Source organism: Mustela erminea, chromosome 19, assembly GCF_009829155.1.
Source record: "Mustela erminea isolate mMusErm1 chromosome 19, mMusErm1.Pri, whole genome shotgun sequence".
Classification (NCBI taxonomy): domain Eukaryota; kingdom Metazoa; phylum Chordata; class Mammalia; order Carnivora; family Mustelidae; genus Mustela; species Mustela erminea.
Genome location: NC_045632.1, coordinates 2,816,414 through 2,844,350, shown reverse-complemented (window position 1 = coordinate 2,844,350; position 27,937 = coordinate 2,816,414). Strand labels below are relative to the sequence as shown.

The 27,937-nt window shown below is 49.1% G+C and overlaps 1 protein-coding gene across 4 annotated transcripts; it reads right to left on the bottom strand.

The window, feature by feature from the left end:
- Nucleotides 1–248: 248 nt before the first annotated feature.
- On the bottom strand, nucleotides 249–23,181 carry CCDC61 (coiled-coil domain containing 61). 4 transcript variants are annotated; one of them, XM_032324890.1, is made up of 14 exons: nucleotides 23,117–23,181; nucleotides 15,766–15,924; nucleotides 15,433–15,515; nucleotides 10,833–10,990; nucleotides 9,604–9,765; nucleotides 3,507–3,717; nucleotides 3,334–3,416; nucleotides 2,495–2,664; nucleotides 2,306–2,381; nucleotides 1,842–1,984; nucleotides 1,667–1,745; nucleotides 1,435–1,489; nucleotides 658–736; nucleotides 249–558 (listed from the first exon to the last, which is right to left on the bottom strand). In XM_032324890.1, the coding sequence occupies exons 2-14, from the start codon at nucleotides 15,911–15,913 to the stop codon at nucleotides 461–463; spliced, it is 1,545 nt and encodes a 514-aa protein (XP_032180781.1). In that variant the 5' UTR covers nucleotides 15,914–15,924; nucleotides 23,117–23,181; the 3' UTR covers nucleotides 249–460. The 4 variants fall into 4 exon arrangements, with proteins under 4 accessions (XP_032180781.1, XP_032180784.1, XP_032180783.1 ...); XM_032324893.1 differs by having other exon boundaries at nucleotides 658–733; XM_032324892.1 differs by lacking the exon at nucleotides 23,117–23,181 and adding an exon at nucleotides 23,094–23,110.
- Between the last annotated feature and the right edge of the window lie 4,756 nt (nucleotides 23,182–27,937).

Genomic DNA, 27,937 nt, shown 5'->3' with positions numbered 1-27,937 from the left:
GAACCATGCTCCACAACACCCCTCCTCTAGCACTCAGTCAAAGATATCCTGTGCAACATCTCTGCTTGGACCCCTTTGAGGATGAGCTGCTCACTACCACCCTTCATTACTTTAGAGAGTCAGCAAGTTTTTCCTGACTCTGAACCCCAAAGTGCCTCCCAGAAAGACACCAGGCCCCATTTACAGCCACCACCCAATCCTCACGTCTTCCCCACTCCAGCCCCACCCTTCAGTCATAAGCTGAAGGATCCCAGAGGCAAATACGTTTATTTACAAAATGCACATACCCTCCCTCCCAGCATGCAGTGTGTTGGGGGGAATCAAGGCTTCACACACCTGAAACCCCCTGTGAGCACCAGCAGAGGAGGAGCCTGAGTGGGGCTGGATGGACAAGTCGACCAGCGCCCCCACTCGGAATCCAGTTGTGGGGGGGATGGAGGGGCTGTACTCCCTGTGGGGGTCACGACCGTGTGTCCAGTCGGTTCATATATTCCTGCAAGGCCTTCAGGCGCGCGTCTATTTCGGCCATGTCCGCCGCCTGGTGGTCGGAGCTGTATTCTGTGAGAGCGGGTGTGGGTGCAGTGGCCGTGAGGGCCCAGCACACTTCCTTTGGGCCCAGGGGGCTGGGGAGGGAGAGATGTGGAGTCCCGGGCTCACCTTTCATAGGGACCCAGCCTCCTGAACTGGTCAGGCGTCTCTGATGGTGGCTGCGTTCCAGAGGGGTGGACTTCTGCTGCTGGGGGAGACGGGAAGGAGGGGTTCGGTATTCTCCCTCCATTCCCGTCCCCCAGATCCCACTGGAAATTTTGAACCTAAGGGCCTCAAAGAACTGGGACTGACACCAACTGGGCACTTACTAGATACAAAATCGCCTCCTGGTATCTCCACCGGAGCCCCCTGGGATGAAAACTACTACCATCCCCTTTGAACAATTTACGAAACTGAGGCTAAGGGGCACCTGGGTGGCTCAGTGGGTTAAAGCCTCTGACTTCTCAGGTCATGATCCCAGGGTCCTGGGATCAAGCCCGGCATTGGGCTCTCTGCTCAGCAGGGAGCCTGCTTCCCACCCCCCTCTCTCTGCCTGCTTCTCTGCCTACTTGTGATCTGTGTCTGTCAAATAAATATATAAAATCTTAAATTTAAAAAAAAAAGAAAAGAAAGCGATGATAAGAACTACCAGGAGTCACACACGTGACAGGAAGGCGGGGCCATGTTTTAAGAGATGGTCACTTGAGGCCAGGTGCCATCAGCAGGTATCATCTCCCCCAACCCAACTCCACACTCCCCTCCAATCCAATGGTCTCAAAACATTCTGCATCCAGATGCATATCAAAAGACCCCTTGGCAACCTGACTGCCCCAGAAGGGAAATGATGGGCTTCTGGTGGTTTCCTGCTACCCCCACCCCCTTCAAGATCTGGGGAAAGACACTCACCTTGCTGGGCCCACCCCAGGTTGTGGGGCTGGGAGGCTTCCCGTGGCGGCGCACGCTTGACAGGAAGAGAGTATTCAGGAACAGCGCGAGGAGCCTTGGGCACCTCCCACCTAGCCCACCAGGGTGGTTTCAAGGCTCCCGTCCCTATCACCCAATCTCCCCGCAAAAGGCTGTTTCCAGACACCCCAAATTCCCGTTTGGAGGCGGTCCTTTCCCTGGGCCCAAGTTTTACCCTCTAGGAAGGGATTCGGAGAAATCCTCCAACTCGCTGCAGGAGCTGGCGGACGAGCAGCGGCTGCGGAAACTGTCCACTAGAGCGGGGAGCAGAGAGTAAGCCAAGCCTCCTGCGCTCGCCCGCCCGGGGCGCCCAGCCCGCCGGCCCACCCCGCGCACTGCAGCCCAGTTACCGGAGGAGCTGCGGTTTCGAGAGCGGTGAGCCGCGTCCCCTCGGCCGCTCACGGCAGCGGGGGGCCGAGTCTGGCGAGACCAGGAGAGGGACGGACCGTCCCCGCTTCCTCCGCTGCCCAGTCGGTTCCGCTGCTGCTGCTGCCTAGGGAGCGGAGGAGGAGACACCACCTTGTGCGCCCAACTGATGCTAGGAATGGCGTCGCTGGGACCCTCTAGGTCACAGCCAGGGCCAGTATCCCAGCTGAGGTCACACAGGAAAGGGAAGGAAAAGACATGCGGACACACAGACCTGGGGGCAGGGGGCAGGAAAGGAGGTGGAGGTAAGGTGGAAAGCAGGAGCAGGGAAAGGGAGAGATAGAGCGGGTGACAGACGATGGCGACAGATGGGAGACGAGGATGGACAAGTGCACAGGCCCGGGGGTGTGTGTGTAAAGGGACAGGTAAGGAGGAAATGGGCGCTAACCTCAATTTGATCTCTCTCTGCTTCTTCTCTTTGGCTTTCACAAAGGCCGTAGGGTCAAAACGTGGCGCGCGACTACCTAGGATGGGGTGGGAGAGCGTGGAGAGAAGAGGCTGGGGTCACAGGACCACGTCTCCACAGCGCCAGTCCATCCCCCACCCTACCGCGGGCAGGGCAGCGCAGGGCAGAGACCTGTGGGCGAGGGTGAGGGGCGGGCAGGGCGGCCTCTACCCCGGCCCCCCCGGCCACTCTCCCGGGAAGAAGAGCGGGTCGCACCGCGACCACGCGATGTGGAGCGCTCCCGCGACGACGAAGCCCGATCCTCCCGCGCCCGGGGCTGCGGCACTGGCGGAGTCCGTCTCCTGCGGGCACAGGGCCCAGCGTCCGTTTCCCACCCGCCAGCTCCTGTGTCAACTTCTATCTCAAGCCTCTTCTCGGATCACACCCTTTCCCAACCTTCAGGTCCATCCCCATCAACTAGACATTCACGCCCTTGCACAGACCCTCACAGATACCTTGTCCCAGGCTCCGCCCCTCTCGAAGTCACAGAGAACCCTCCCCCACAAAAAGAACCTGTCACTTCCCTACATCCGAACAAACCCCCTTCACCAGACCCTTCTTCCTGAGGTCTCCCACAGCTCCCTAGAAATCCTTTCCAATAATCCATCACCCATCCCAATAAATAACATCGGACATCAACCAGATCCCCACCAGCTGGGCCATGCCCTTTCGCTCCACAAGATCCATAGGTCCCACCCCTCCCCCCCTTATCTCCAGCCCCAGTCTCCTGACTGACCCTTCAAGCCCTGTCCATCTCTTCACAGACTCGTCCTGCCGTATCCAACTTTCCGCCCCACGCAGTCTATCAGATTCCTTCCAACCCTCTATCCCCCCCTACTCTAAGCCTCCCTTTCACTCAGGCCCCGACCCTACGGCCTGGGCCCCGCCCTCCCACCCACAGACTCCGCTCCTGCTCCCCAGGCCCCACCCATCCAGTCCCTGGCCCCGCCCCTCCAGACCTCCTCTCTCACCCCCTCTTGTACACAGCCAGCTCGGTGTTCACCGTCCTAAGCCGGGCGCGCAGGCTCCGCTCCGAAGCCTTCACCTCCTCGAGCTGCCAGGAGTGAACAGGGGCGTAGAGGACCACACTGAAGCCGAGGTCCAAACGTCACTGGTCACCCCGCCGCCCGCCACACCCCCTCACCTCCTTGGCCAGGCGCCGGCAATCCTGGCTGCGGCGGCTGACCCCGCGGTGTCCGAGGCCCCGCTCTTGCCGCAGCTCCAGCTCCAGGCTCCGGACGAGCCCACGCAGGGCCTCAGCCTCCTGGCGCGCTGCCCTCCCGGCCAGAGCCTCCTCGCGTGACTGGCCCAGCTGCGCCTCCAGTTCTCGCTTCTCAGATGCCAGGCGTGAAACCCTGGGGAAGACAAGAGTAGGGAGGGGGACTCACAGGATCCCATCACTGTCATTTCTCCATGGGGCTGGGCACGAACCATTTCATCTGCTCCACGAAGGTAGGCAGGCACCCCCACCACTCCAGCTGCCCCCATGGTCCCATCATCTCTCCTCCGCCTCCCGCACATGAGGAACACGGCCACATCACTCCCACTCATCCCACGGGGAGAACACAGCCCTGTGAGTTCCACTGCCAAAATAAGTCATTGATCTGTCCTTCTCTATACTCTGAAAACCTAGCCCTGAGGTAGGTCCTGACCTTGGACTTCCTCCAAGACTCTCAGTCGGCTCACACTGCCTCCTATTCACCAGAAGACTCTTTCTAAAATGCAAATCCAATGGGGCATCTGGGTGGCTCAGGTGGCTGGGCTTCTGATTCTTGATTTCGGCTCAGGTCATGATCTCAGGGTCCTGAGACTGAGCCCTGCACGGATCCCCTCATCTGGCTCCACGCTCAGCCTGGGGTCTGCTTGTCCTTCTCCCTCCCCTGCTTGCACTCTCTCACATGCGATCTCTCTCTCCCTCTCTCTCTAAAACAAATACATAAAATTTTACTTATTTATTTATTTTTAATTTTAAAGATTTTATTTATTTGTCAGAGAGAGATCACAAGTAGGCAGAGAGACAGGCAGAAAGAGAGGAGGAAGCAGGCTCCTTGCCAAGCAGAGAGCCTGATGTGGGACTCGATCCCAGGACCCTGAGATCATGACCTGAGCCAAAGGCAGAGTCTTAATCCACTGAGCCACCCGTGCTCCCATAAATAAAACTTTAAAGATGCAAACCCAATCAGGTCATTACTATGCTCAAAACCTTCCTTGAGAAAAAGACATACACACAAGGCTATTCATTGCAGAACTCTTTGTAATAGCAAAAAGAGTAGAAATAACCAAAATGTACACCAACAGAAAATAAGTTGAATTTCTACTGTATAGCCACTCAATGTCCTAGCCAGTGCAATACGGCAAGAAAAAGAAATGAAAGGGAAGGATTAAGGAAGAATGAAGAAAACAGTCATTTGCAGATGAAATGATTATAAGTATTGAAAATCAAAGGAAGTCTACAAATTATAAGAAATAATAAGAAAACTGACCAAAGTTACTAGATACAAAATCAACATATAAATAAAACTATCAGGTGTCTAGGTGGCTCCGTTAACCAACTGAGCACCTGCCATCAGCTCAAGTCAAGATCTCAGGGTCCTGGGATCCAGCCCTGGGGCTCCCTGCTCAGCAGGGAGTCTGCTTCTCCCTTTCCCACTCCCCCCAACTCCTGCTCTCTCTGTGTCTCTCAATTAACATCAACATGGTTTATATTTAAAGAAACCATTAGCAAAATCATCCAAAGATGGAAAAATCTAACAAAATATAGACCTACATAAACACATAGGTATACTGTTTACATATTAGAATACACACTATTGGGGCACCTGGGTGGCTCAGTTGGTTAAGTGACTGCCTTCAGCTCAGGTCATGATCCCAGAGTCCTGGGATTGAGTCCCGCATCAGGCTCCCTGCTCCATGGGGAGTCAGCTTCTCCCTCTGACCTTCTCTCCTCTCATGCTCTCTCTGTCTCTCTCTCAAATAAATAAATCAAATCTAAAAAAAAAAAAAAAAAGAATACACACTATTTATACAGATTTCAGCTTTTCAGCTTCCCCTAAATTATTCTATAGATTCAATGCAATACCAATAAAAATCCCAACAAGTTTTGGGGCACCCGGCTGGCTCAGTCAGTGGAGCATCTAACTCTTGGTCTTAGGGCCATGAGTTCAAGCCCCATGTTGGGTGTAGAGATTATTTAAAAAGAATAATATCTTAAGCCCGTTATTTAAAAAAAATTCCAGCAAGTTTTATGTTTTTGTACTGAAAAACCTATTGATTCTAAAATTCATAAAGAAATGTAAATTTCCAGGGCGCCTGGGTGGCCAGGAAGTCTGCTTCTCCTTCTTGCATTCCCCCTGCTTGTATTCCCACTTTCACTGTCTCTCTCTCTGTCAAATAAATAAACAAAATCTTTTTTTTTTTTTTTTTAGATTTTATTTACTTATTTGACAGACAGAGAATCACAAGTAGGCAGAGAGAGAGGGGGAAAGCAGGCTCCCTGCTGAGCAGAGAGCCCAATGTGGGGCTTCATCCCAGGACTCTGGGATCATGACCTGAGCCGAAGGCAGAGGCCTTTTTTCTTTTTAAGATTTATTTATTTTTTTTATTTATTTGACAGACAGAGATCACAAGTAGGCAGAGAGGCAGGCAGAGAGGGAGGAAGAAGCAGGCTCCCCGCTAAGCAGAGGGAGCCTGATTTGGGGCTCGATCCCAAGACCCCGGGATCATGACCTGAGCTGAAGGCAGAGGCTTTAACCCACTGGGGCACACAGGCGCCCCAAATAAATAAAATCTTTAAAAAAAAAAAGGAGTTGATCAAGTAAAGAAAAAAAACAAGAGAGAAATGTAAATTTCCGGGAAGGCTGGGTGGCTCAGTTGGTTGAGAGTCTGCCTTTATTTAGCTCAGGTCGTGATCCCAGGGTCCTGGGATCGAGCCCCACATTGGGCTCCTTGCTCAGCTAGAGGCTTGCTTCTTTCTTTACCTCTGCCTGTCTATGCTCTCTTTCTCTCTCTGAAAAATAAATAAAATCTTTTTAAAAAAATGTTAAGTTTCAAAAAATAACCAAGAAAAATTCTTAAAGTGGAAAAACAAAAGTCAGAAGACTTCCTCTACCCAGTATCAGCCTAATTATAAAGCTACAATAATTTTAACAGTGTGGTGCTGGCACAAGGACAGACAAAACAATGGACTACAGAGCACAGAACCTCACCTGATGTGTGATACATATATAAACATTATTGATGATAAAGGTGAAAATGGCTAGGGAGTAAGGAAAGGATACTCTTATCAATAAATGTCATTGGGCTGATTGGTCATGTGAAAAAAACCATGAATGCTCTCCTACCTCCCCAAAAATCAATTTCAGGTATATTGTAGACATAAATGTGAAAAGCAAAAGACAAAGAATTATAGAAGATGATACAGGACAACAGCTTCATGATACTGAGAGAAAAGGATTCTAAAAACAGACATAAAAATCACTAACTTCAGAAAAAAAATTTATAAATTAGTTTACATAAAATTAAGAACTACATAAAGGTGCCTGTTTATCAAAAGACACTATTAAGAGAGTGAAAAGGCCAGCTATAGAGGGCAAGAAGGTTTCTGAAATACATAAAATTAACAAAGGGCTCATATCCTGACTATATAAAGAGTTCCTGGAAATCACTAAGAAATAGATGACAGAAGAAAAATAGGCAGCTGACAAAACAGGAAATCCAAATGGCTACTAAATATATGAAAAACTGTTCAATCTCACTGGTAATTAGCAAATGAAGAGTACAAAGAGATGCTAGGCTGATGGAAACTTAATAAGAAGGAACCAAGTCTCCGTATCCAAACTCATCAGCCCCAACACCATCTGACAGTAGGCAAGCACACAGTACCACCAAGGAGGGCGTCTTGCCAGAAACCTAAATCTGATGAGCCTATAGGTTTAACAACTACTTCACAGGAAATACAAGGAATGGGGAATGCATTAACCACAGAGACAGAATGAAGTATTTACAGAGGAGATATGATGTCTGGGATTTGCTTCTGAGGGAAAGGGGAGTACACAGATCAAACAAGATGGGCAAAATGTAGATAACCATTGAATCGGAGGCAAAGGACGTGGGCATCATACTATTGTCTACTTTTGTGTGTTCTTGGAATTTTTCCTAATAAAACACTTCTTGGTGCCTGGGTAGCTCTGTCAGTTAAGCGAATGCCTTCAGCTCAAGTCCTGATCCCATGGTCCTGGGATCCAGTCCCCCCTCAGGCGCCCTGCTGAGCAGGGAGCCTGCTTCTCCCTCTGCCTGCTGATTCCCCACTTGTGCTCTCTCTCTGTGTCAAATAAATAAATAAAAATCTTTAAAAAAACAAAAAAGTTCTTAAAATTTGTGGCTCCCCTATATTCTCCAAGGAGCTTCCCATTCAGCCCCACCTATTTGACGTCCCTCTTCCCTTCCTCTCCCCGCACCTTCCCCTCCAGCCAAGCTTCTCTTTGCAGATACAAGTCTTCCTTCTGGAACACTCTCTCACCTTCAAATGTCACATCCCCTGCCTGCTGCCAGGCTAGGTCACGTCTCTCTCTTCTCTGCTTTTGTGGTTCTCTGTACATTTCCTTCCTAAAGCTAACATTTATCAGTGTGATTATCTGTTTTCTGTCTGGATCCTCCAGCCGTCTGGCCACTGTGAGGGACCCGAGTTCTGCCGCCAGATTGACTATGTTTGACTCTACCCCACTTATTACAAGCTGGGTGACCTTGGGCAGTTTGACCTCACATCTCTGCAAAGTGGGATGATAAAAATAATAATTCCCACCTATAAGGTTGTAAGAATCTATGAAGAGTGCTTGGGATCATATCTGACACTGAGTAAGGGCTCAAGAGGCATTAACTAGGGCTGGGCAGCGAGCCTGGCACACAATACGAACCGGGAAAATGTCCTATGGATGAATGAATGAATTTGGAGTCGACCCGAACTCCCGAACTCCAGTTAGGAAGAGGAAGTTGGGAAGAGGAAGATAAGAAGCCTTTGACCAGCTATAGGATCTCAAGCTACCCTTGCTAGTTCTGGCTGGTTCTGAAGGGCAAAGGGCACCACGCTGTGGCCAGTCTGGGAAACACATACATCCACACAAACCAGTCCTAAGGCTGAACTGAGGACAAAGCTTGCGCTGCTTCCCAGCAACGCACAGCCAATCTCTTCCAGGAGGACCCACAAGGCTCTCCAGCTCCGTAAGCTCCCACTCCTCCCCGTCAGCCCCAACACTCAGTCCTGGCCGAGCAGCCTAGCAGCTGCCAACAGAACAGAGCGCAGCAGCTAAAGGAAACAAAGGGGGCTTGGTGCTGGCTGCCCAGATTCAAGGTCTAGCCTGGCCATATTACTCACTGTGACTGGGGCAAATTCTCTAACCTCTCTGGGCCTCCATGTTCCTCCCCAGCAAAACGAGGATAACAGCAATGCCTGCCTTACAAGGATTAAAGGGATGAAGTCATAAACCACTGAGCAGAATCCCTGGTACACAGTGAAATCCTCAATAAACATTAGCTGCTGTAATAATTATTATTGTTACTTCTATTATTGTTACTGAGCGCCTGGGTGGCTCTGACTGACTGTGCCATGTCCGACTCTTGATCTCAGCTCAGGTCTTAATCTCAGAGTTGCGAGTTCAAGCCCCATGTTGGGCTCCATGCTGCGTGTGGGGCCTGACATTAAAAAATAAAAAAGATAAACAAATAAAAATATTATTTGCCCTACCCAATGGATGGGGTCCCCTCCAAGTGGGGATGGAGTCCCTGATTCAGCACCCCACAAGGCATAGCACATGGTAGGTACTCAGTAAACATGCCAAAAAGACTGCTTTCTTCACTTTACTCTCCTAGTCCCCTTGTTCTCACCACATCCTACCAAATACAATGCCTTTGCACATGTTGTTCCTTCTGCCTAGAATACCCTTCCCTTACTAGGCAGGCTCCAGTCTCCCCTCTGGGCTTCCCACGTTCCACCCACTGTGAATCGTAACTGTCTGCAGACAGAGCTATCTCCCCCCACTGGACTGGGAGTCCCAGGAGGGCAGGGCCAGGACTGTCTCCATCAGTGCTGTGTCCCCAGCACCACCCAGCACGAGGCAGGCACAGAGGAGGGGCTCAGAATAAGTACCTGGTGAATGAGGGCCCACCATCCTCCCAGTAGCCCGGAGCACGGGGCCCTGAGGCGCCCCCCCCCCCCAGCCCCAGCCGCCCTCCCCTCCCAGACTCACTGCTCCCTCAGGTGCCAGATCTCCGTGTCCCGCGTGTCCCGAGCATCCGGGCCGTCTAGCCCTCGAAGGCGGCCCAGCTCCTCCTTCAGTGAGCGGATGATGCCCTGCAGGACCACAGGGTCTGGCTTGCCCTGGTACGGGAGGGGCAGCGGGTAGTGAATCCTGGGGAGGATTAGAACCGTGGCAGCTCAGAGGCCAAGAATCCACCCAAGGGCAACTACCAGAACCTGAGAGCCTTTGAGTATGAAAACCCCCAATTCCAAAAACCTCACATTCCTAGAGACTTAAGTTCCCAATGCAGCTTCGAGCCCACTCCCTGCTCCCCTGCCCCTCGCACCCACCTGCCGGCCGGCAGACTCCCTTATCTAGTAGACTTGGAACCACCGGCACCGACAGGCCTGGTGGAGTCTGAGCTGACTCCCCTGTCATTCACTGCTGATGGAGTGAACCTGCCACCAAGCACAGTCCTAATTCAGGTTCCACAGGGGTAGATTCTAAATGGCCCAACCTGCAACACCTCTTGGCTGAAGAAAGGTAAGTCACCTCAATCTACTGCCCCACCAGATGCTATGCATCTGGGACTGACATCCTCCCGCTAGAAAATCAGATGCAGCAGACACCATCCCCTGGCTCCCCAACGGCCATTTCTGGCACCCTTTTGCCTTGCTGCCTCCCAATATACAGGCTAAAGCAAGCTTATTATCCTAGCATCCCCTGCATGTGACTGCTTGTGGCCACGTATTAAGGAAAGGCCACAAGACCATTCCTGGCCAAGTATTATAGGAAATCTGTTGGGCATTTCCTAAGAACACTTTTGCTTTCCTGATAAAAATGGTAAATGCCATAACAAGTACAGCCCCGTTCTCTTCCTCTTGCTTTGATATAGAATAAGTGCCTGGAGGGCCAGCAGCCATTTTGTGACCATGAAGAGGTAAGTATGGAGGTCAAAAAGTCAACACATCAGGGATGACAAAAGGAAACAAAACAAAACAGCGGGAGCCTGAGTCCCTAATGAAACTTTTTGTTGTGTCATAAACTATTGTTTGTTTCAAGCACTAATAATAGTTATTCTGCTATTTATAGCCCAACACAGTATTAAATGATACAAATCTCAACCCTGAAGATTCCAAAGGCAACACCCACCAGCCCCCCCCCCTTGCCCTCAGGGGGTTCCTGAGTTCTACCATCTGCGCACCAGCCTGAGCTTAGAGCCAGTCTCTTATCCCCACCTGTCAAACTCCACAGAGTAGATGAGGATCAGGTAGCGCTTGGAGTTGAGCTGGGCTGATCTGGAGGCCAAGGGGCCTGAGCGGCTCCCCATCTTGCGATTCCGCAGGGACTCCAGATCTGTGTAGGTCAGTAGGTCAAGGGTGACCGACTCACTGCTCTGTTGGAAGAGCACGAGGACGGGAGGAAATGCTGGGCGACCCGACAGGGCCACACCCAGAACACACAACCCACCTACCCAGGCCACACCCATCCATTCTTTGGGCTTGCTGGGCTTTTCCTACACTGAGGAGGATGATCAAGATGGCCCTGCCTTAGGCCTGGCACAAGGATGTCAGAGGGAGAAACGGGAAAGAACCTAAATGCTCACCCATGGGAGACAGCTTAGTGCTGTGGCTCTCCAAGCATTGCCTGAAGACCGGTGGGGGTCCCCAAGACCCTTTCAGGGAATCCATGAGGTCAAAACAATTTCCATAATAATACTAAGATGTCATGTGCCTTTTTTTGCTTTGCTGGCATTTATACCAACAGTGCAAAACAATTGTGGGTAAAAGCAATGGTACCCATCAGCACACATCAAGCCAGCGGCATCAATGTAGTAGTAGTCACTGTATTCTCTGTTGCCCCGTAGTCCCAGTGGGGGGCCAGGAAGGAAGAAGAAAGGAACGAACAACATAACACAGGAAATCAAACCTAGAATGTTCTTTTTTTTTTTTTTTTTTTTTTTTAGATTTTGTTTATTTATTTGACACAGAGAGAGACCGCACAAGCAGGGGGAGCAGCAGGCAGAGAGAGAGGGAGAAGCAGGTTCCCCACTGAGCAGAAAGCCCAATGTGGGGCTGGAGACCAATGTGGGGCTCGATCCCAGGACCCCGAGATCATGATCTGAGCCGAAGACAGACATTAACCAGTTGAGCCACCCTGGCGCCCCAAATCTAGAATGTTCTTGGTGAAGCAGTAAAAATCATTAATTTTATTCAATCTCCATCCTGGAGAACATGGCATTTTACTACTCTGTGACACGATGGGAAGCACACATTCTGTGGCATTCCAAAGTATGACAGTTGTCTCAGGAAGAACACTTCTGTAATCGAGCTTAGGTCTAAATTAGCCACTTTTTCATGGAAAACTATTTTTACTTGAAACAACGACTGACAGACATAACTACGGTTATTCAGACTTGGGTGTCTGGCAGGCATTTTCTCAAAAATGAACAAAGTCGGCTTGTCACTTCAAGAAAAACAGCTACCGGTATTTGTTGCCAATGGTAAAATTCAAACTTCACAGCAAAAATTAGAATTTTGGAAAACTTGGATCTGACACTGGGTGCTTGATAGCTTCTTGATGTTGAAAGACTTCCCTGGTGAGATCAGGGAGGATATTAACAAATGTGACTTCCTGATATTGTATAAAAAAAAATGTGTCAACACTTGGAAGATCTATATAACTCAGTGAACCATAATTTCTAAATGACCATCGCATGACATCATAAGATGGGTAAAAGATCCAAGTAAAGTTCAAGATACATCCATAGATTTTAATGTAACCTGATCATGTTCACGGATAGGCTTTTGGACTCCACACTGCAACAAATCTTTAAGAAATTACCACCTGCCCACTTTTAGTATGTTAGCAAAGAAGGATTTGCACAATTCCCTGATTAAGGGGCTCCCTTTTCCAACTACATAGGTACATGAGAGAGATTTTTCTGCATATACTTCAACCAAAACAAATCACAACAGACTGAATGCAGAAGCACATATAAGAATCTAGAAGTTTTGGGGGCGCCCGAGTGGCTCAGTCAGTTAAGTGTCTGGTTTTGGCTCAGGTCATAATCTCTGAGTCCTGGGATTGAGCCCCTCCTCAGGCTCCCTGCCTGCTTCCTCCCTCTCCCTCTCCCTGTGGCTCCCCCTGCTTGTACTCTCTTCTCTCTCTGTGTGTGTCTGTGTGTGTGTGTGTGTGTGTGTGTGCACGCGTGCATGTCAAATAAGTAAAAATCTTTAAAAAAAAAAAGGATCTAGTTTTCTATTAAGCAAGACATTAAAGAGATTTACAGAAATGTAAAATAATGCTGTATTTCCCACTAATTTATTTTGTTTTAGAAAATGTATTTTTGGGGTGCCTGGGTGGCTTGGTTGGTTGAGCGACTGCCTTTGGCTCAGGTCATGATCCTGGAGTCCCGCATTAGACACCCTGCTCAGCAGGGGGTCTGTTTCTCCCTCTGACCTTCCCCCTCTCATGTTCCCTCACTCTTTCTCTCTCAAATAAATAAAATCTTAAAGAAAAAATGTATTTTTCTGGGGTGCCTAGGTAGCTCAGAGGGTTAAGCTTCTGCCTTCGGCTCAGTTCATGACCTCAGACTCCTGGGATTGAGCCCCACGTCAAGCTCTCTGCTTGGTGGGGAGCTGGCTTCCCCCCATTCTCTCTGCCTGCCTCTCTGCCTCCTTGTGATCTCTCTCTCTGTCAAATAAATAAATAAAATCTTAAAAAAAAAAAAAGAAAATGTATTTTTCATTAGAACGTTCTTTAATATATAATTGGTTTATTATGGTGATTGTTAAGTGAATTCATAAATATCTTTAAGTTATTCTCAGTTTTAATTTATAAGACAACTTAATCTATAATATAGCAAATATTGATAGGTAAAACCTTCATAAACAAAAGCTCTTTGATGTCTTCAATAATTTTTTTTTTTAAGATTTTATTTATTTATTTGACATAGAGAGACACAGCAAGAGAGAGAACACAGCAGGGGGAGCAGGAGAGGGAGAAGCAGGCTTCCCGTGGAGCAAGGAGCCCAACATGGAACTTGATCCCAGGACCCAGGATCCCATAATCCCAGGATTATGACCTGAGCCGAAGGCAGATGCTTAATGACTGAGCCACCCAGGCGCCCCTCAACAATTTTTAAGAGCATAAAAAGATCATGACACCAAAAATCTCGAGAACCATTAGGTTAAACAAATCATGCCACCTGGGTATAATGGAATACTAAGCAACCCCTAATAAGGATAACAAACTCAGAAGTTGATGACAATAATAAAAAGAGAGTATCGGGGCGCCTGGGTGGCTCAGTGGGTTAAGCCTCTGCCTTCGGCTCAGGTCATGATCCCAGAGTCCTGGGATTGAGCCCCACATCGGGCTCTCTGCTCAGCAGGGAGCCTGCTTCCCCCTCCCTCTCTGCTACTTGTGATCTCTGTCAAATAAATATTTAAAATCTTTAAAAAAATAAAAATAAAATAAAAAGACAGTATCTGTAAAACACTTACGAGCCAGACGCCATTCTAAGTTTTTTATAAAGAGGTCATTTAATCTTCACCACATTGTGAAATAGGGACTACTGTTATCCCCACATTACAGTTAAGAAAATTAAGGCATGGGGTGCCCAGGCAGCTCAGTCAGTTAAGCCTCTGACTCTTGACTTCAGCTCAGGTCATGATCTGAATTGAGCCCTACACTGGGCTCCACACTGAGTGTGGAGCCTGCTTACGATTCTTTCTTTCCCACTGCCCACCCCCCTGCCCCTGTTTGTACACTCACTCTCTCTCTCTCTCTCTCCCCCTCTCTCTAGGAAAAAAAAAAAAAGAAAAAGAAAGGGGAAAAAAAGAAAAGAAAAGAAAAGGAAAGAAAAAAGAAAAGAAAACTAAGGCATGGAGGGGAAGTAACTGGCCCAAGGTTCCCAGCTACTAAGTAGCAGTGATGAGTAGGGAGTTCAGAATTCATGCTCTTGGCCATTATGCTACACTGCCTATACATGCTAAAATGTTAACAGTCTAAAGTAGGGGATAGACGGGATTATAAGAGACTGTCACTTTCTAACTCACATACTCTTTCACTGTCATAATTTTACAAGTACAAATTCTCTCTATAATCAGAGAAATAATGTAGCTCATAGTTTTAAAATGATGTCTAAGTAGCATCCCTACCACTCTAACTTCTAGCCTGCTTTTTTTTTTCCTATTAATACTTTTAACTATTTGCCATTATATATTTTTTCAACTTTCTGTTTTTCCCACTAGAATGTCAGCTTCGTAAGGACAGGAATTTTGTCTCTTCTGTTCACTGCTATATCCCAATGGCTATCACAGTGCCTGGCACACTGTAGATACTCAGTAAAAATGACACGAATGAATACTTATATTCACTGATGTGACTAAATGTTTATGAAATATTGTTGAATCTTTTAAAAACAGGTTAAAGAATATTTTGGGAAGTATATCCACTATATAAAATTACACATCTACAAATACACACACATACACACACTTTCACAAGTAAACAAAGAAATAGAGAAATGGCTGGGGTGCTTTTCACCAAAATATTAATAAAATATCATCAGGAATGAGTATTTGGAGTAAAGTGATTTTTACTTTCTTCCTTACCTTTTTTTGTGACATGATTTTTACTCTCTTCTTTACATTACTCTGTGACATGAATTTTCTACATGAGAGTATCTATCACTTACATTTGGGAATGAAAAAGATAGCCCTGTCCCTTTAAGGAAATACAAGGTAGAGGGTCTTGCATATATCAGTTGGGTATCTACCTCCCCAGGGATCCAGAAAACAGAAACCTCCCCTGACCCCCAGCCCTGGCCCCTACCTGGGTGAGAGCCGACTCTAGCATGTTACAGAAGATGTTGAACTGTTTGAAGTTCCCCGTCTTGTGAGTCAGATCTTCGATGACTGGGTAGAGAGAAAAGTCCTTCCTGAAGTCTGACCACTTGCCCAGCCCAAGAGCAATGCATCCAAGCTTTTCAAGTTTCTACACCTCCCGTGCTTCTGGCCGGAGGGATGAGCCCTCCACCCCCTCCCCACGTTAGAGTCTCTTGTCAGGTAGAAGAGGCAGATAGGCAGGTTCCTGGTTGGCCTCATCTTCAGGGGAAGGTAATCCTGAGGAAGGACAGGTGAAGCCACCCCAGGCAGGCACACTCACAGCTGGCGTCAAACTGGCCCCGCCACTGGTCAGCGGTCATCCGGTCCTCTACTTCCAGCTCTAGCACCTGCCCAGACACCACCACCCGCACAGCATGCTCCACACCCCGGAAGACGTAGTCCACCTGCAGGCCAGCTGGCTGGTCCATGGCCAGTGTCACTGGGGAGAGGGATGAGACAGAGACCCAGAGGGGCTGAGAGCCTGGGCTCCGAAGCTGGAAGGCCAGAATTCATATCCTGGCTCTGCCATTCACCAGCTTCAGCACCTTCGGAAAAAGACTCCCTCTTGTTCTCATCTAGAAAATGGGTATAATAACGGCATCGACCTCACAGAGTGGTCATGAGGATTAAACTGGACCATACACATAAAAGCATGTAGAACTGTGTCCATACCCAACATGTGCTGGCTAACAGAATACATGGTTTCTGACAAGAGAACCATGATTAATACTATTATTAATTTATTAATCCTCATACTCATTATATATTAATTAGTCATTCATTCATTCATTCATTCATTCAAACATTTATGGAGAAAAATCAAGCTGCAAAGGGGGACAGAGAGTACTGAGGTCAGGAAGGGCAGATTTTAAGTCAGGCTTCAGGGCCGGCTCCTTGAGGAGGCAACCTATGGGCATATGGCTATCTAGCAAAAACTGGTTCAAATCGAGAGAACAGCAGCACTGTATATTATCGATGACACACTTAAATCATGTCTAGTGAACTCATAATCGACCTTATTAATTGGTCTGTTCTAAGCCTAAGTCAATGGGTTACCACTCGCTGTTAGTTCTATGAGGTGGAAGAAAGGGACAGATCTCTGCCTTCAGCCTGGATTTTAGCGGCTGGTGCAGAATGAGAGGCCTGGGCTGCCTGAGTTCACATGTAGCTTCAGCTATGTGCACATACGCAGGCAAGCTCTTGGTGCCAGATTCCTTATCTTTAAAGTACATGCCATCCTGGGTGCTGGGATATGATGACAAACCAGATTATGCCCCACTCTCAAGAGGGCAGCAACAGTCAGAGGTATAAAAATGTCTGAAAAAGGGAGGGAAGTAGTGGAAAAAGGAGATGCTGGGGGTAAGGGTTGTTCTTTTAGCTAAGGTAGCCAGGGAAGGCCTCTCTGAGCAAAGGCCTGGAGAGGGGTAAAGCAATGGGTTATTATCTCAGAGAAGAGTATCCAGGCAAAGGGAACAGCCAGGCAAGAGCTCCAAGGTGGGATGTTCCTGATTTATTCCAAGAACAGCGAGGTCAGCATGAGGGAGGGACAGAGATGAGATCTAATGGGCCAGATGGCGCTCACACAGGCCTTTGTAAACCCACAGAAGGATGTCCGTGCTCATCTCCTTGGACTGGTGTAAGGATTAAGAGTTAATCACGTTAAAATCTTTGGACAAACTCGGGCGCCTGGGTGGCTCAGTGGGTTAAGCCGCTGCCTTCGGCTCAGGTCATGATCTCAGGGTCCTGGGATCGAGTCCCGCATCGGGCTCTCTGCTCAGCAGGGAGCCTGCTTCCTTCTCTCTCTCTCTCTGCCTGCCTCTCAGTGTACTTGTAATTTCTCTCTGTCAAATAAATAAATAAAATCTTTAAAAAAAAAAAAATCTTTGGACAAACTGAGCAATGTCCGACACACAGCAATCACTAAAACACATACTGGCAACATCATCATTATTATTTGTTGTTGTGTCTTGAAAGGCAGTACAGAAACAAGGCAAGCTCATTTTTCTTGCTGGTGGACAGATGGGGAAATTGAGGCTCAGCGGAGTCCCACAGCTGCCCCCAAAACAGAGCTACCCAGGGCTGCCCCAACCCAGATCATGGGGATCTCTCCAAAGCCTGGGCTCCTTCTCTCCCCCACATCCTTTGCTCCTCACACTTCCCCAAGAACTCCTCCTAAAGGCTGATACAGAAAATATAATATTGTGAGGCCAGAAAATGATGAGCCCCAAAACTCTAATAAGTCAGTGGTTTTTAACCTTTTAAGAGTCTTTGCACCTTTGATAGTCTAATGAGATCTCTGAACGAGATCTCCCCAGATAAATGAATAGACCCATAACCCTTTGCAAGTAATTTCAGGGGCTCCCAGACCCTCCCCCCCAGGCCCATCTACAGATTCCCCTTTCTCAAAAGCCCAAGGACAACCGCCAAAGCCCCAGACATTCTGGTAGCCTCCTCTGTCTCTAGGCCTAAGCTCTTAAGTTTATTCGGGGGAGGGGTCTCTCGTCTTTGGAAGCGGCTGATGAAATCGTGAGACCTCTTCCCCTTGCAAATCCACTCTCACAATTAGCCACTCTCACGATTAGCCACTCTCACATTCCCTGGAGGCGCAGAGGTGGGGTTAATAATCTCTGACCTATGGGCCAACAAATGGCTACACGTTTCAATACATCCTGCATCCCCTGGTCCTCAGTGCGGGTGCCCGTCAGCGCTGGCCCCGCCCCACCGGGTGTCCTAGACCTCGCCCCCCGACCCCGCCCCTCCAGCTCCGAGGGCCAATCAATGGTTGCGCCGTTCTGGTTACCAAGGCGTTGGAGGTACCCGCAGAACGCCTGAGGAGCTGCACACCTTCACTTGCCCAATTCACCACCCCACTCGTGGTACCCAACTCCGGGGGGTGACAGAAAAATAAAGGGGCCCATCCCACCCCATCTCCACCACCAACCCACCCCTGCTCTCCTCCTTCCCCACTCCCCCGCATAAGCTCCCCACTCTCTTCCAAATAGCAGCCCTTCACTAAATCACAGGGCCTTTCGGAATCCAACTGCCCTGATGTCATCCGCCTCCACCTCAGTCCCCAGATATTAAGCCCCTGAATATTCTCGCTGAATTCCATTGTCCCCTTACACACACCTGCCTCCCACACTTCATAAACTTCGCCCGCTCCCCTCCCCTCATCCCTTCTTCTCCGCTGCTTGTCGTGAGCGCCCAACAATTGCTGATGAAATAAACCCACACCCCTGCCAGCTCCCCATTGCTCATGCCCCAGAGGGCCTGGAGATTCAGGACTCTCCCACCCCTCCCCGCTGCAGAACCTCCCTCCTTCCCTCCATATCTCAGCCTCACTCCTTCTACCACATTCGTGAAACCAGCACTCTCCACTCCCTTCCCCAAGTCCCTTATTGCCATTCTGCATTCCCAGATTGGGGGGGGGGGTGCATTCCCCTTCTCCGTAAACCAGCCCCCATGTTCTCCATGGGTTTCCCCATATTCTACCTAAATTTTGCTCCCTCCTACTTTTCCTCCTGGATTCTGCATATTTGCCCAAGGTTCTACGCCACAGTGGGGATCTACCCCCATTTTCAGCCTGTCTTACATTATCCCCACATTTCACTTAGATTCTGCTCCCTCCCAAATCCTATGTATACCCCCCCAATATTTTCCACCTCTCTTCCCTGGAGAGCCTTCCCAGAACACCCCTCCCTGCTCCCCCCCAATTTGGGGGGGTTCCCCAGGCCCCGCTTCCCTCCCCCCTTCCAATCTCCCCACCGTGTCCTTCTACCTGCATCCTCTGTCCTTGCTCTGTGACCAGTGGCCCATCCTGGTTGCTGGTTTCGTTCCAGTCCCAAGACTCTCCTAGCTCTTCGCCTCAGCTTCCAGACCCTGCATTCGAGGCCCCGCCCTCACCAACCCATGACGTCAGCCCTTCAACCTTGAGCGCTCTGCGCGCACACCCCAGCACCCCACTCTGGCCCACACACCTGACCCCATTTCTCGGGCCTAGTGACATCATGGCTTCAGCGCACACGCGCATACACGTACGCACACGCACGCAAGCACACACGCACAAGCACACTCAGCTTTCCGACCCTGGGGCCTTTCCCTCTCATCTTTCACTAAGGTGACTCCCCTCTCGGTTTCCAGGGTTACATCACTGTCCCTGGCTCCTCCTCCACCCAATAGCGCTCCCTGGATATTTCCGATTTCACAGTCCTTGCCCTAGGGTGGAAGCTGAGAATCTTCCACGCTGGGCTCCCCTAAAACAAATCCACATCACCATCTCCCACACAGGACACGAGCAAATCCCCACCTCTGTCAGCCCCCAGTCATGACAGCTATTTCGCACTGGCTGCAGCACCGGCTTCCTCCAACATCACAGATTCCGGCCTGGCCAGGACTTAGCTGGCCTGTCCTATACAGTATATGACCCCCACACCACACACACACACACACACACACACACACACACACACACACACACACACACACGCTTGGCCTGAGTTACCACTCCCCGCCATGTGAGTTTTAGCTGGCTAGAATCCCCCTCCCCTCACCCTGTACTCCCCCAGAATACAGACAAGAGCCTTCCACCCTGTCCCCCTGGAATATATAAACACGAAAGCCTTTAAGGACTCCCCACAACCTGCCTCTCCATAGTGCACACTGCAGCCCACTCCTCCCCCCATCCCCAGAATATCCAAATACCCTCCCCTACTATTCCTCAAACGCTTTTTGCCTTAGATGAGGACTACACGCACCCATCAGTGACTTGTCCTAATTCTGCTCTCAGGTAGATGCTGTAACCATCCCCCATTTCACAAAGGATGAAACTGACGTTTGCCTAGAACCCTGCAGTGAGGGGCTGGCACACTGGTTTCCCTCCCCATCACCCAGCTACGCTTCTGTTTCCTCCCATAATTCTCTGCTCCTTTCCCTCCAGGCACCAATCCTTACGTGTGGCCTGGTACCTTAAGCATGACACACACCGCAGGACAGGGACTCCTGGGTTCAGCTCCTGCTCCTCCACTTACCCACAATATGGCCCAGGGCACTTCGCCTCTCTGGGTCTTCTCCCATCAGTAAAGTGGAGATGATAAGAGCTCCCATCTCACATAGGATGGTTGTGGGGATTAGAGTAATTAATACATGTACAGAGTTTCAAACAGTGCCTGGCACCCGGTCAACTGTCCACCATCTGTGCAACTAGCTGACGATTACCTGACAGACCAGAAGCCCAAGAAGGCAGAGCCATTTTGTTCGTTCTTGTACCTTCAGCACCCTGGGCCTGGCACAGATTGGGGACTACTTGTGAATTTATGTGAGAGGCCAGGAAACAGGGTTCTAGGCACTGGAGGTACAGACAAAGTCCTCTCCCCTCAGTTCATTGCTGTGTCACCAGGTCCCAGCTCCAATGTCCATTCCTGTCAGATGCCCTCTCGGACTCCCAAGCTAGGTAAGGAGCTGTCTCAATCACCAGTGTCCCCAGCACTGCCCAGTGGAGGGGTAGGTAGCCCCAGAGGGGGAGTTTAATGATGAAAGAGCTCCAGTCCAAGCTCCAAACTCGTCTGTTATTTCAAGTGAGGACTGCAGACCTTCAGCATGAACTCGGGTGCTTGATAAAAATTAAAAATAAAAAAAATGCAGGATCTTGGGCATGATCCCAAATCTAAAGAAGTAGAACTGGGGGGTGGGCCCAGGAATCTGCATTTTCTACAAACTCCACCAGCACTGAGATCTGAGAGCTTCTGCCCCTGGATACCACAGTCTGCCCAGTTTATTACCCCATCGTGACCCCACCACCCCACACAAGACTCTCCCAGCTCAACAACCCTGCCCTATACCACAGGGAGTCTCTCCTCCCCACCAAGAAATGGTGATGTTGATGATATAATACAAGTAACACTTTTTTAGGGCCCTATGGGCCCTTCCAGGTACTATATTCTCATGGAGTCAATACTCTAGTGGGGGTTGGGAATCTAAGAAGCCAGGGGATATAAACAAACCCTAATATAAGTTGGGTAAGTGGTGTTAACTGAAGAAAACCAAAACCAGGTGATAAGAGGCCAGGGAGTAACAGAAGCTATTTTAGCTTGGGTGGTCAGCAATGGCCGGTCTGTGGATCTGACATTTGAACAGAGACCTGAAGGAAGTGAGGGAGAAGCCATGCAGACATCTAGAGGGAACACTGCCCAGACAGAGGGCACAGCAGGGATATTCCCCAGCTGGGAATGTATTTGCTATATCTGAAGAACAAGGAGGCCAGGGTGGCTGAAACAATGTCAATAAGGGAGAATGGCAGGAGTCTGAGGGCAGGCTGGAGGGAGAGCCGAATCAGGTGGTGTCCTGTGGGCTTGGCAAGGTCTTGTAATGTGCGAAGTAGAAGCAAGTGTGGGAGTGCCTGGACCAGGGAGCAACATGATCTGATTTTTGTTTCAACAGGAACCCTCGACTACGGGCTCCAGGTGAGGGGCAAGGAGCCCAGCGAGGAGGCCACTGCAACAGACCAGGTTAGGGCAGGTGATAGCATGAATCAGAGCAGTAGCAAGGGAGGTGGTGAGACAGGGCTGGATTCTGGAAGTGTTCTGAAGATAGACGCATGAGATTTGCGGATTGGCAGATGACACACAGGCAAGGGAAAACAGAGTCAAGGACAACTCCAAGGTTTTTGCCCTGAGTACCTGGAAGAATGGAAGTGCCATCAGCAGGGTTTGGAGGTTGGAAGGGGAAGCTACAGGTTTGGTTTGGGACAAGCTTTTTAAAGCATGGATGTCAGTTGGACTTCCAAGGAAAGAAGAGTTGCCGTTGGACAAGCGAGTCTGGAGTTCAGGGGAGAGATCCAGACTGCAGACAGGCACCTGGGAGTTATCATTATATAAAGAGCATGTGAGGCCAAGAGACTGGGTGAGGACAGTAGGTGAGTGGTACAGAGAAGAGATGGAGTCATTCTAACGATGCTAAAGCTGAGGCACATAGGGTTAAGGAATTTGCCCGAAGCCAGCCTGACATTCAGCAGCAGGGCCAGTGGCAAAGCCAGCATTTAAACTCAGGCAACCCAAGTCCAGATCCCACAGTCTTAACCACCGGGAGGGTGTTAGGAAGTTTAAGGGTCATTCTTACAAAACCTGGCATATACTCAGCCCTAGATAAACGCTCCATGTATCATATGACTTCACACCTCGCCCAGGCACACCTCCATCCTCCAAGTCCTCTGTCCGCTCCTTCTCTCTCTCCGCGTAGCTTCACCTGCCCTGCACCCAGATCAAGGCTTGTAACTCATCTCAAGGACCTCCTCTCCTCCACACCGCGCTAAAATCACCCCTCTCCTCAACCCCCCCATTAAATCACAAGGCTATAAGAGAATGTCTGTATTTGACCACCTGCTGTCTCCAGCTTTACACACTCTTCCCATTAAAGACCCTCCTGCGAGAAACAAAACATGATCCCCCCCCAACTCAGACGCTGCCCTCTGCCTCACAAACCCTCGTCAAAGCGCCTACCCGTGTTAAACGTCACCCCCTCCCGATTCCTACACTGCGGGGTCAGCTGCCCGCCGCAGCCCACCCTCCCCCAAAGCATCCCCTCCCCCCAGGATCGCCACCCTGGCCCGCGCACCCGCCACTCTCGCAGCCTCTCACCTTCTCCACAGGTACCCCTCCTCGCGAGCGGCTCAACTGCCGAAGCTCCAGCCCCGCCCCAGGATCCGGCCTTCTCGCTTCTGACTGGCCCTGGCTCACTCCCAGCTGAGTTCTCATTAGTCAAAACAGACGCCCGTCATTCCGTGTCCCGCCTCAGAGACGAACCCACCCTCCAAAGCTTGCCATTGGTCAACTCGGATGAGCGATTCCTAAATGGGCCTAGTCCCCGGTCTTCGCTCCAATCGTTACTGGCTAATTCCTACTGCCAGTCATGCAAAGAGGGTTGTTCCTCGGAGGGGGGAGGAAATCCAGGAAGTAGGAATCCTTGACTCCGCCCATCACCCCCTGCGCGCGAGGAGGGGCGGGCTGGAGGAGAGTTGGGTGCTCTTGCGCGCAGGAGCTTCTTGGCTGCGGGTCGTCTGGGAGCTGCGAATTCTTTGCGTAAAGTGGGGCAGGGGTTTATCCTTGCTCACTCCGTTCCAAGCCAGCATTAAGCGCTTTGCAGGCGTTGGCTTATTGAAACTTAACAACAACTGCGGTGTAGGGGCTACTATGATCCCCATTTTGCTTTTAAGGAAACAGTCGCAAAGAGGAACAGCCACTGTCCAGGGATCGCACAGTTTGGGAATGTATTTCTCTTCTGAGCCAATGAGTCATTAACGGGGCTGATAGAACTTGCGGAGTTTCGTGGGGGAGATGGGGAAGGGGGCGTTCCTATAGAAAAGAAATACAAATTACTAACACAAATTGGGGTAGGAGGGTTGCCTGGGTGGTTCAGTAGGTTAAGCGTCTCCCTTCAGCTCAGATCATGGTCCCAGGATCTTGAGATCGAACCACCGATCGGGCTCCCTGATCACCTGGGCGTCCGCTTCTCCCTCTGCCCTTACCTCTGCTTGTGCTAGTGCTCGCGCTCTCTCTAATAAATAAATAAAACCTTAAAAAAAAATGTTGGGTATGAACGTGAAAACTTAGAATATGAAATAATAACAAATTACATATTTAAAAGAGCTGACAAATACCACAAGCATTGCAAAATCCCCAAAGATAACGTAATGTTTTTATTAATTTACTGCCTGACACACCTCTTGTGGTAGTCGCCTACTTTTTTGGCTGGATATACTTATTTCATAATGTCCTAGTCTGCAGAGAGAAGAGAAAAGTAAATGAACTTTCCTCTAGTATGCACTTGGTGGAACTTTTTTTTTTTTAGTCCCTATAGTTTAGAAAAACTTTCACCCTCCCAAGTCAGAATTGGTGATGTCATCGAAACATTTTGGAAACTGGTAAAAACTTTCAAAGTTTAGCTCACATTAGCTATGTTTTGGAAAATGTTTTTTGTGGACTAGATTCTGGCTCAATCTTTTTTTTTTTTTTTAAGATTTTATTTATTTGAGAGAGGGAGAGAATGAGCGTGGGGGTGGGGTGGGGGGCGGGCAGGAGGGGCACAGGCAGAGAGAAAAGCAGACTCCCCTGCTGAGCAGAAAGCCCAATGTGGAACTTGATCCCTGGACCCTAGGATCATGACCTGAGCCAAAGGCAGACAACCAACTGAGCCATCCAGGCACCCCTCACTCAGTCCTTTTAATTACTAACTCACCTCCACAGGTGCTTGTGGAGTAGGCCACTAGAGCATAGGGTCATGCCACAATAGACTATGGGCCTTGTACCTACTCAGTTAGCACCGCTCACAGTAGGAGCATTCCTGGAATCCATTCCTAAAGCAGGACTGCTAGTTAGGCCATTAAAGTATATCTGAAAGTGGCTATGAACCACATCCCCATATCCCATGAAACCCAACCTAAATGTATCCTCAACTCACCTTCCCCTCTGCTAGATCCCACAAATGCTACTCTGGCACCACCCACAGTAAAGAGAAGTGCAACAGGGGGGAAGTAGAATTGCAAAGACAGTAGTCTTCACCAATTGCATTTAAAATATCCTCCTTTTGCAAATGTGATGAAGACCTCAGACCTTAGGAACACACTGAAGGACCTTTGCAAATCAGGGCCCTCAAGCTGGCATGAGCTTGGCTATCAACGCATCCTGAACACGTCATCGTGCACTTAAGTGTCCATTATGTGCCAAAGGCTATTACAAAACATCTTGCCCCAAAACTTAAAGGCCAATCCTGCCATTGCCACCAACTGGTTTTGCCTCCCCCCAGCCTTGGATTAGAATCCAAGACACACTGGGGAAGAAAAAAAAGAGGAATCCCAAAACATCCTCTCACCAGCTGTGGAAGCTTCCATAAGTCACGCCTCTTCCTCAAGCTTTCTTCATTCATAAATGGAGTTCAATTCATTCCTTTATTCATCAAGCATTTCCTGAGCATGCTTCATGAAAGGGAAACAAAGAATTAAAATATAAACAAATGTATATATATGTCAGATTGTGGTAGATGTCACGGAGAAAATAAAGCAGAGTGAAGGGAATAGGGCAGCCAGAGGTGCCTCAGAGAAGGTGACTTAAAAGAGAGACCTGAAGAAAGTTAAGGAACCAGCCTTGCGGGTACAGAGGTAGAACAGTCCAAGAAAAGCAAACAGTGAGTGCAAAAGCCTGGAGGTTGGAGCCTGCCTGATGCATTTCAAGAACAGTGAGGAGGGGCACCTGGCTGGCTTTTTGGTAGAGCATGTGGCTCTTGATCTTGGGGTCATGAGTTTGAGCCCCATGTTGGGGGTGGAGTTTACTTAAGAAAAAAAAAATCAAAGAGGAAGTCAATACTGAGTGAATGGGAGTGTGGAATCAGACACCGGGGAGGGAGCCAGGGGCCAAGTCATGTAGGGTGTTGGAAGCCACCGTGAGGTCTCTGGGTTTTGTTCTGAAATGGGACCCACTGAAGGTTGAGGGCAGCAGGGACACTTTTTTACTCATGTGTTAAGTGGTGAGGCTAGTGGCTGTGTTAAGAATAGACTGTGAAGGGACACCTGGGTGGCACAGTCGGTTGAGTGTCCAACTCTTGGTTTGGGTTCAGGTCATGATCTCATGGGTCATGAGACTGAGCCCTGAATCGGGCTCCGCTCTCAGCATGGAGCCTGCCTGAGTTTCTCTCTCCCTCTTCCTCTGCCCCTCCTACTATCTCTCTCACTCTCTCTCAAATAAATCAATAAATCTTTTCTTAAAAAAAGGAATCAGCTATTAGAACAATTCAAGTGAAATAAAATAGTGCCACCTATGGAAAACATTTTGGCAGTTCCTCAAAAAGTTAAATGTAGGGTTACCATCTGACCCAGCAATTCCACTCCTTGATGTTGACCTCAGAGTATGGAATACCGGTGTTCAAACAAATATTTGACATGAATGTTCACAGCATCCCATTCAAAATAGCTAAAAGGTGGCAACAACTCAAATGTCTATCCATAGATGAGTGGATAAACAAGATATGGTATATCTATGGCATGGAATATTATTCAGCCATAAAAAGGAATGGAGTATTGGTCCATACTACCTCATGGAGGAACCTGGAAAACATGCTGAGTGAAAGAAGCCAGACACAAAGGTCACACATTGCATGACTCTGTTCATATGAAATGTCCAGAGTAGGCAAATCCATAGAGACAAAGGCAGGTTAGTGGAGCCAAAGACTGGGGGTGGGGGTAGGGGTGGGAATGGGGGAGTCACTGTTTAATGGGTGTGAGGTCTCCTTTGGGGATGATGAAAGTGTTTTGGAACTAAATGGAGATAATGCTTTCACAACACTGTGAATGTACTAGATGCCTCTGGCTTGTGCCCTTTAAAATGGTTAATATTTTTAAGCAAAAGATTTAAAAAAAAAAACAACATTCAAATGAGAAATGATGGCGGCTTTTATGAGGGTGGCAGCGGTGGAGGTGGGGAGATGTGGTTAGAATCTGCACACGTTCCGGAGGTAGAGCTGACAGAATTCGCTGATGGATTGGGTGTCAGGAGGGAGATAAAGAAACGAGTCAAAATGACTGTGAGGCTTTTTGATCTGAAGAGCTGCGAAGATGAAGTTTCCATTTATTGAGATTGGATGACTAGTAGGTGGGGGGCAGGGAGAAGGAGGGATCAGGAGTTTGGTTTTGGACACGATGGAGTACTTCACGGACTTCCAAGTGGAAGTGTTGAGAAGCTAAGTGAATATATGAGTCTGAATTCTGGGGTGAGGTCCAGTCTAGAGAGATCTATAAATTTGGGAGGCCAAGAGAAGAAGACCAAGTGCTGAGCCCCAGTGTTTAAAGACGGGGCACTTGGGTGGCCCAGTTGGTTAGGCATCTTACTCTTGACTTTGGCTCAAGTCGGGTCATGATCTCCAGGTCGTGGATCGAGCCCCACGTGGGGATCTGTGCTAGGTGTGAAGCCTGCTTGGCATCCTCTATCTCCTTCCTCCTCTCTTTCTCTCCCTCCCTACCCCCAGCTTGCAAAGAAACCACAGAGAAGGAGCAGACACTGAGATAGGATGGAAATCATGAATGTGGAGGGTCTTGGGAACCAAGGGAAGAAAATAAACCTAGGAAGAAGGTGTGGCTATCAGTGAGAAGTCTCAAGCGGCATGAGGGCAGGTCACTGGACTGTTGGGTTGAGCCACATGGAGGTCACTGGTAACCTCGAGAGTTGATTTGACCAAGTTGTGAAGGCAAACCCTGGCTGGGGTGAGATATTAGTACAAATATCTCTCTCTTTCTCTCTCTCTGTTAGGGTTTTGCTATAATTCCATAAAGAACAGCAGAACAGTGGAGCTGTAGTTATATGAGGTTAATAAAGCATATTTGTAATAAAACGTGTTTTACACCAATGAGAGTGATCCAGAAGAGAGCAGACAATGGATGGTGCAGGAGAGAGGGGAAAGAATTGGTTAATTTA

Bases quoted from the DNA above. Each gene is read 5' to 3' on its own strand.
- CCDC61 (XM_032324890.1), bottom strand. From the start codon at position 15,913: ATGGACCAGCCAGCTGGCCTGCAGGTGGACTACGTCTTCCGGGGTGTG. The intron at 737-1,434 runs GTGAGTGTCTTT...CGTCTCCCCCAG, and splicing joins CCTGGGGTGGGCCCAGCAAG to CAGCAGAAGTCCACCCCTCT. The intron at 559-657 runs GTGAGCCCGGGA...CCGCTCTCACAG, and splicing joins AGGCTGGGTCCCTATGAAAG to AATACAGCTCCGACCACCAG.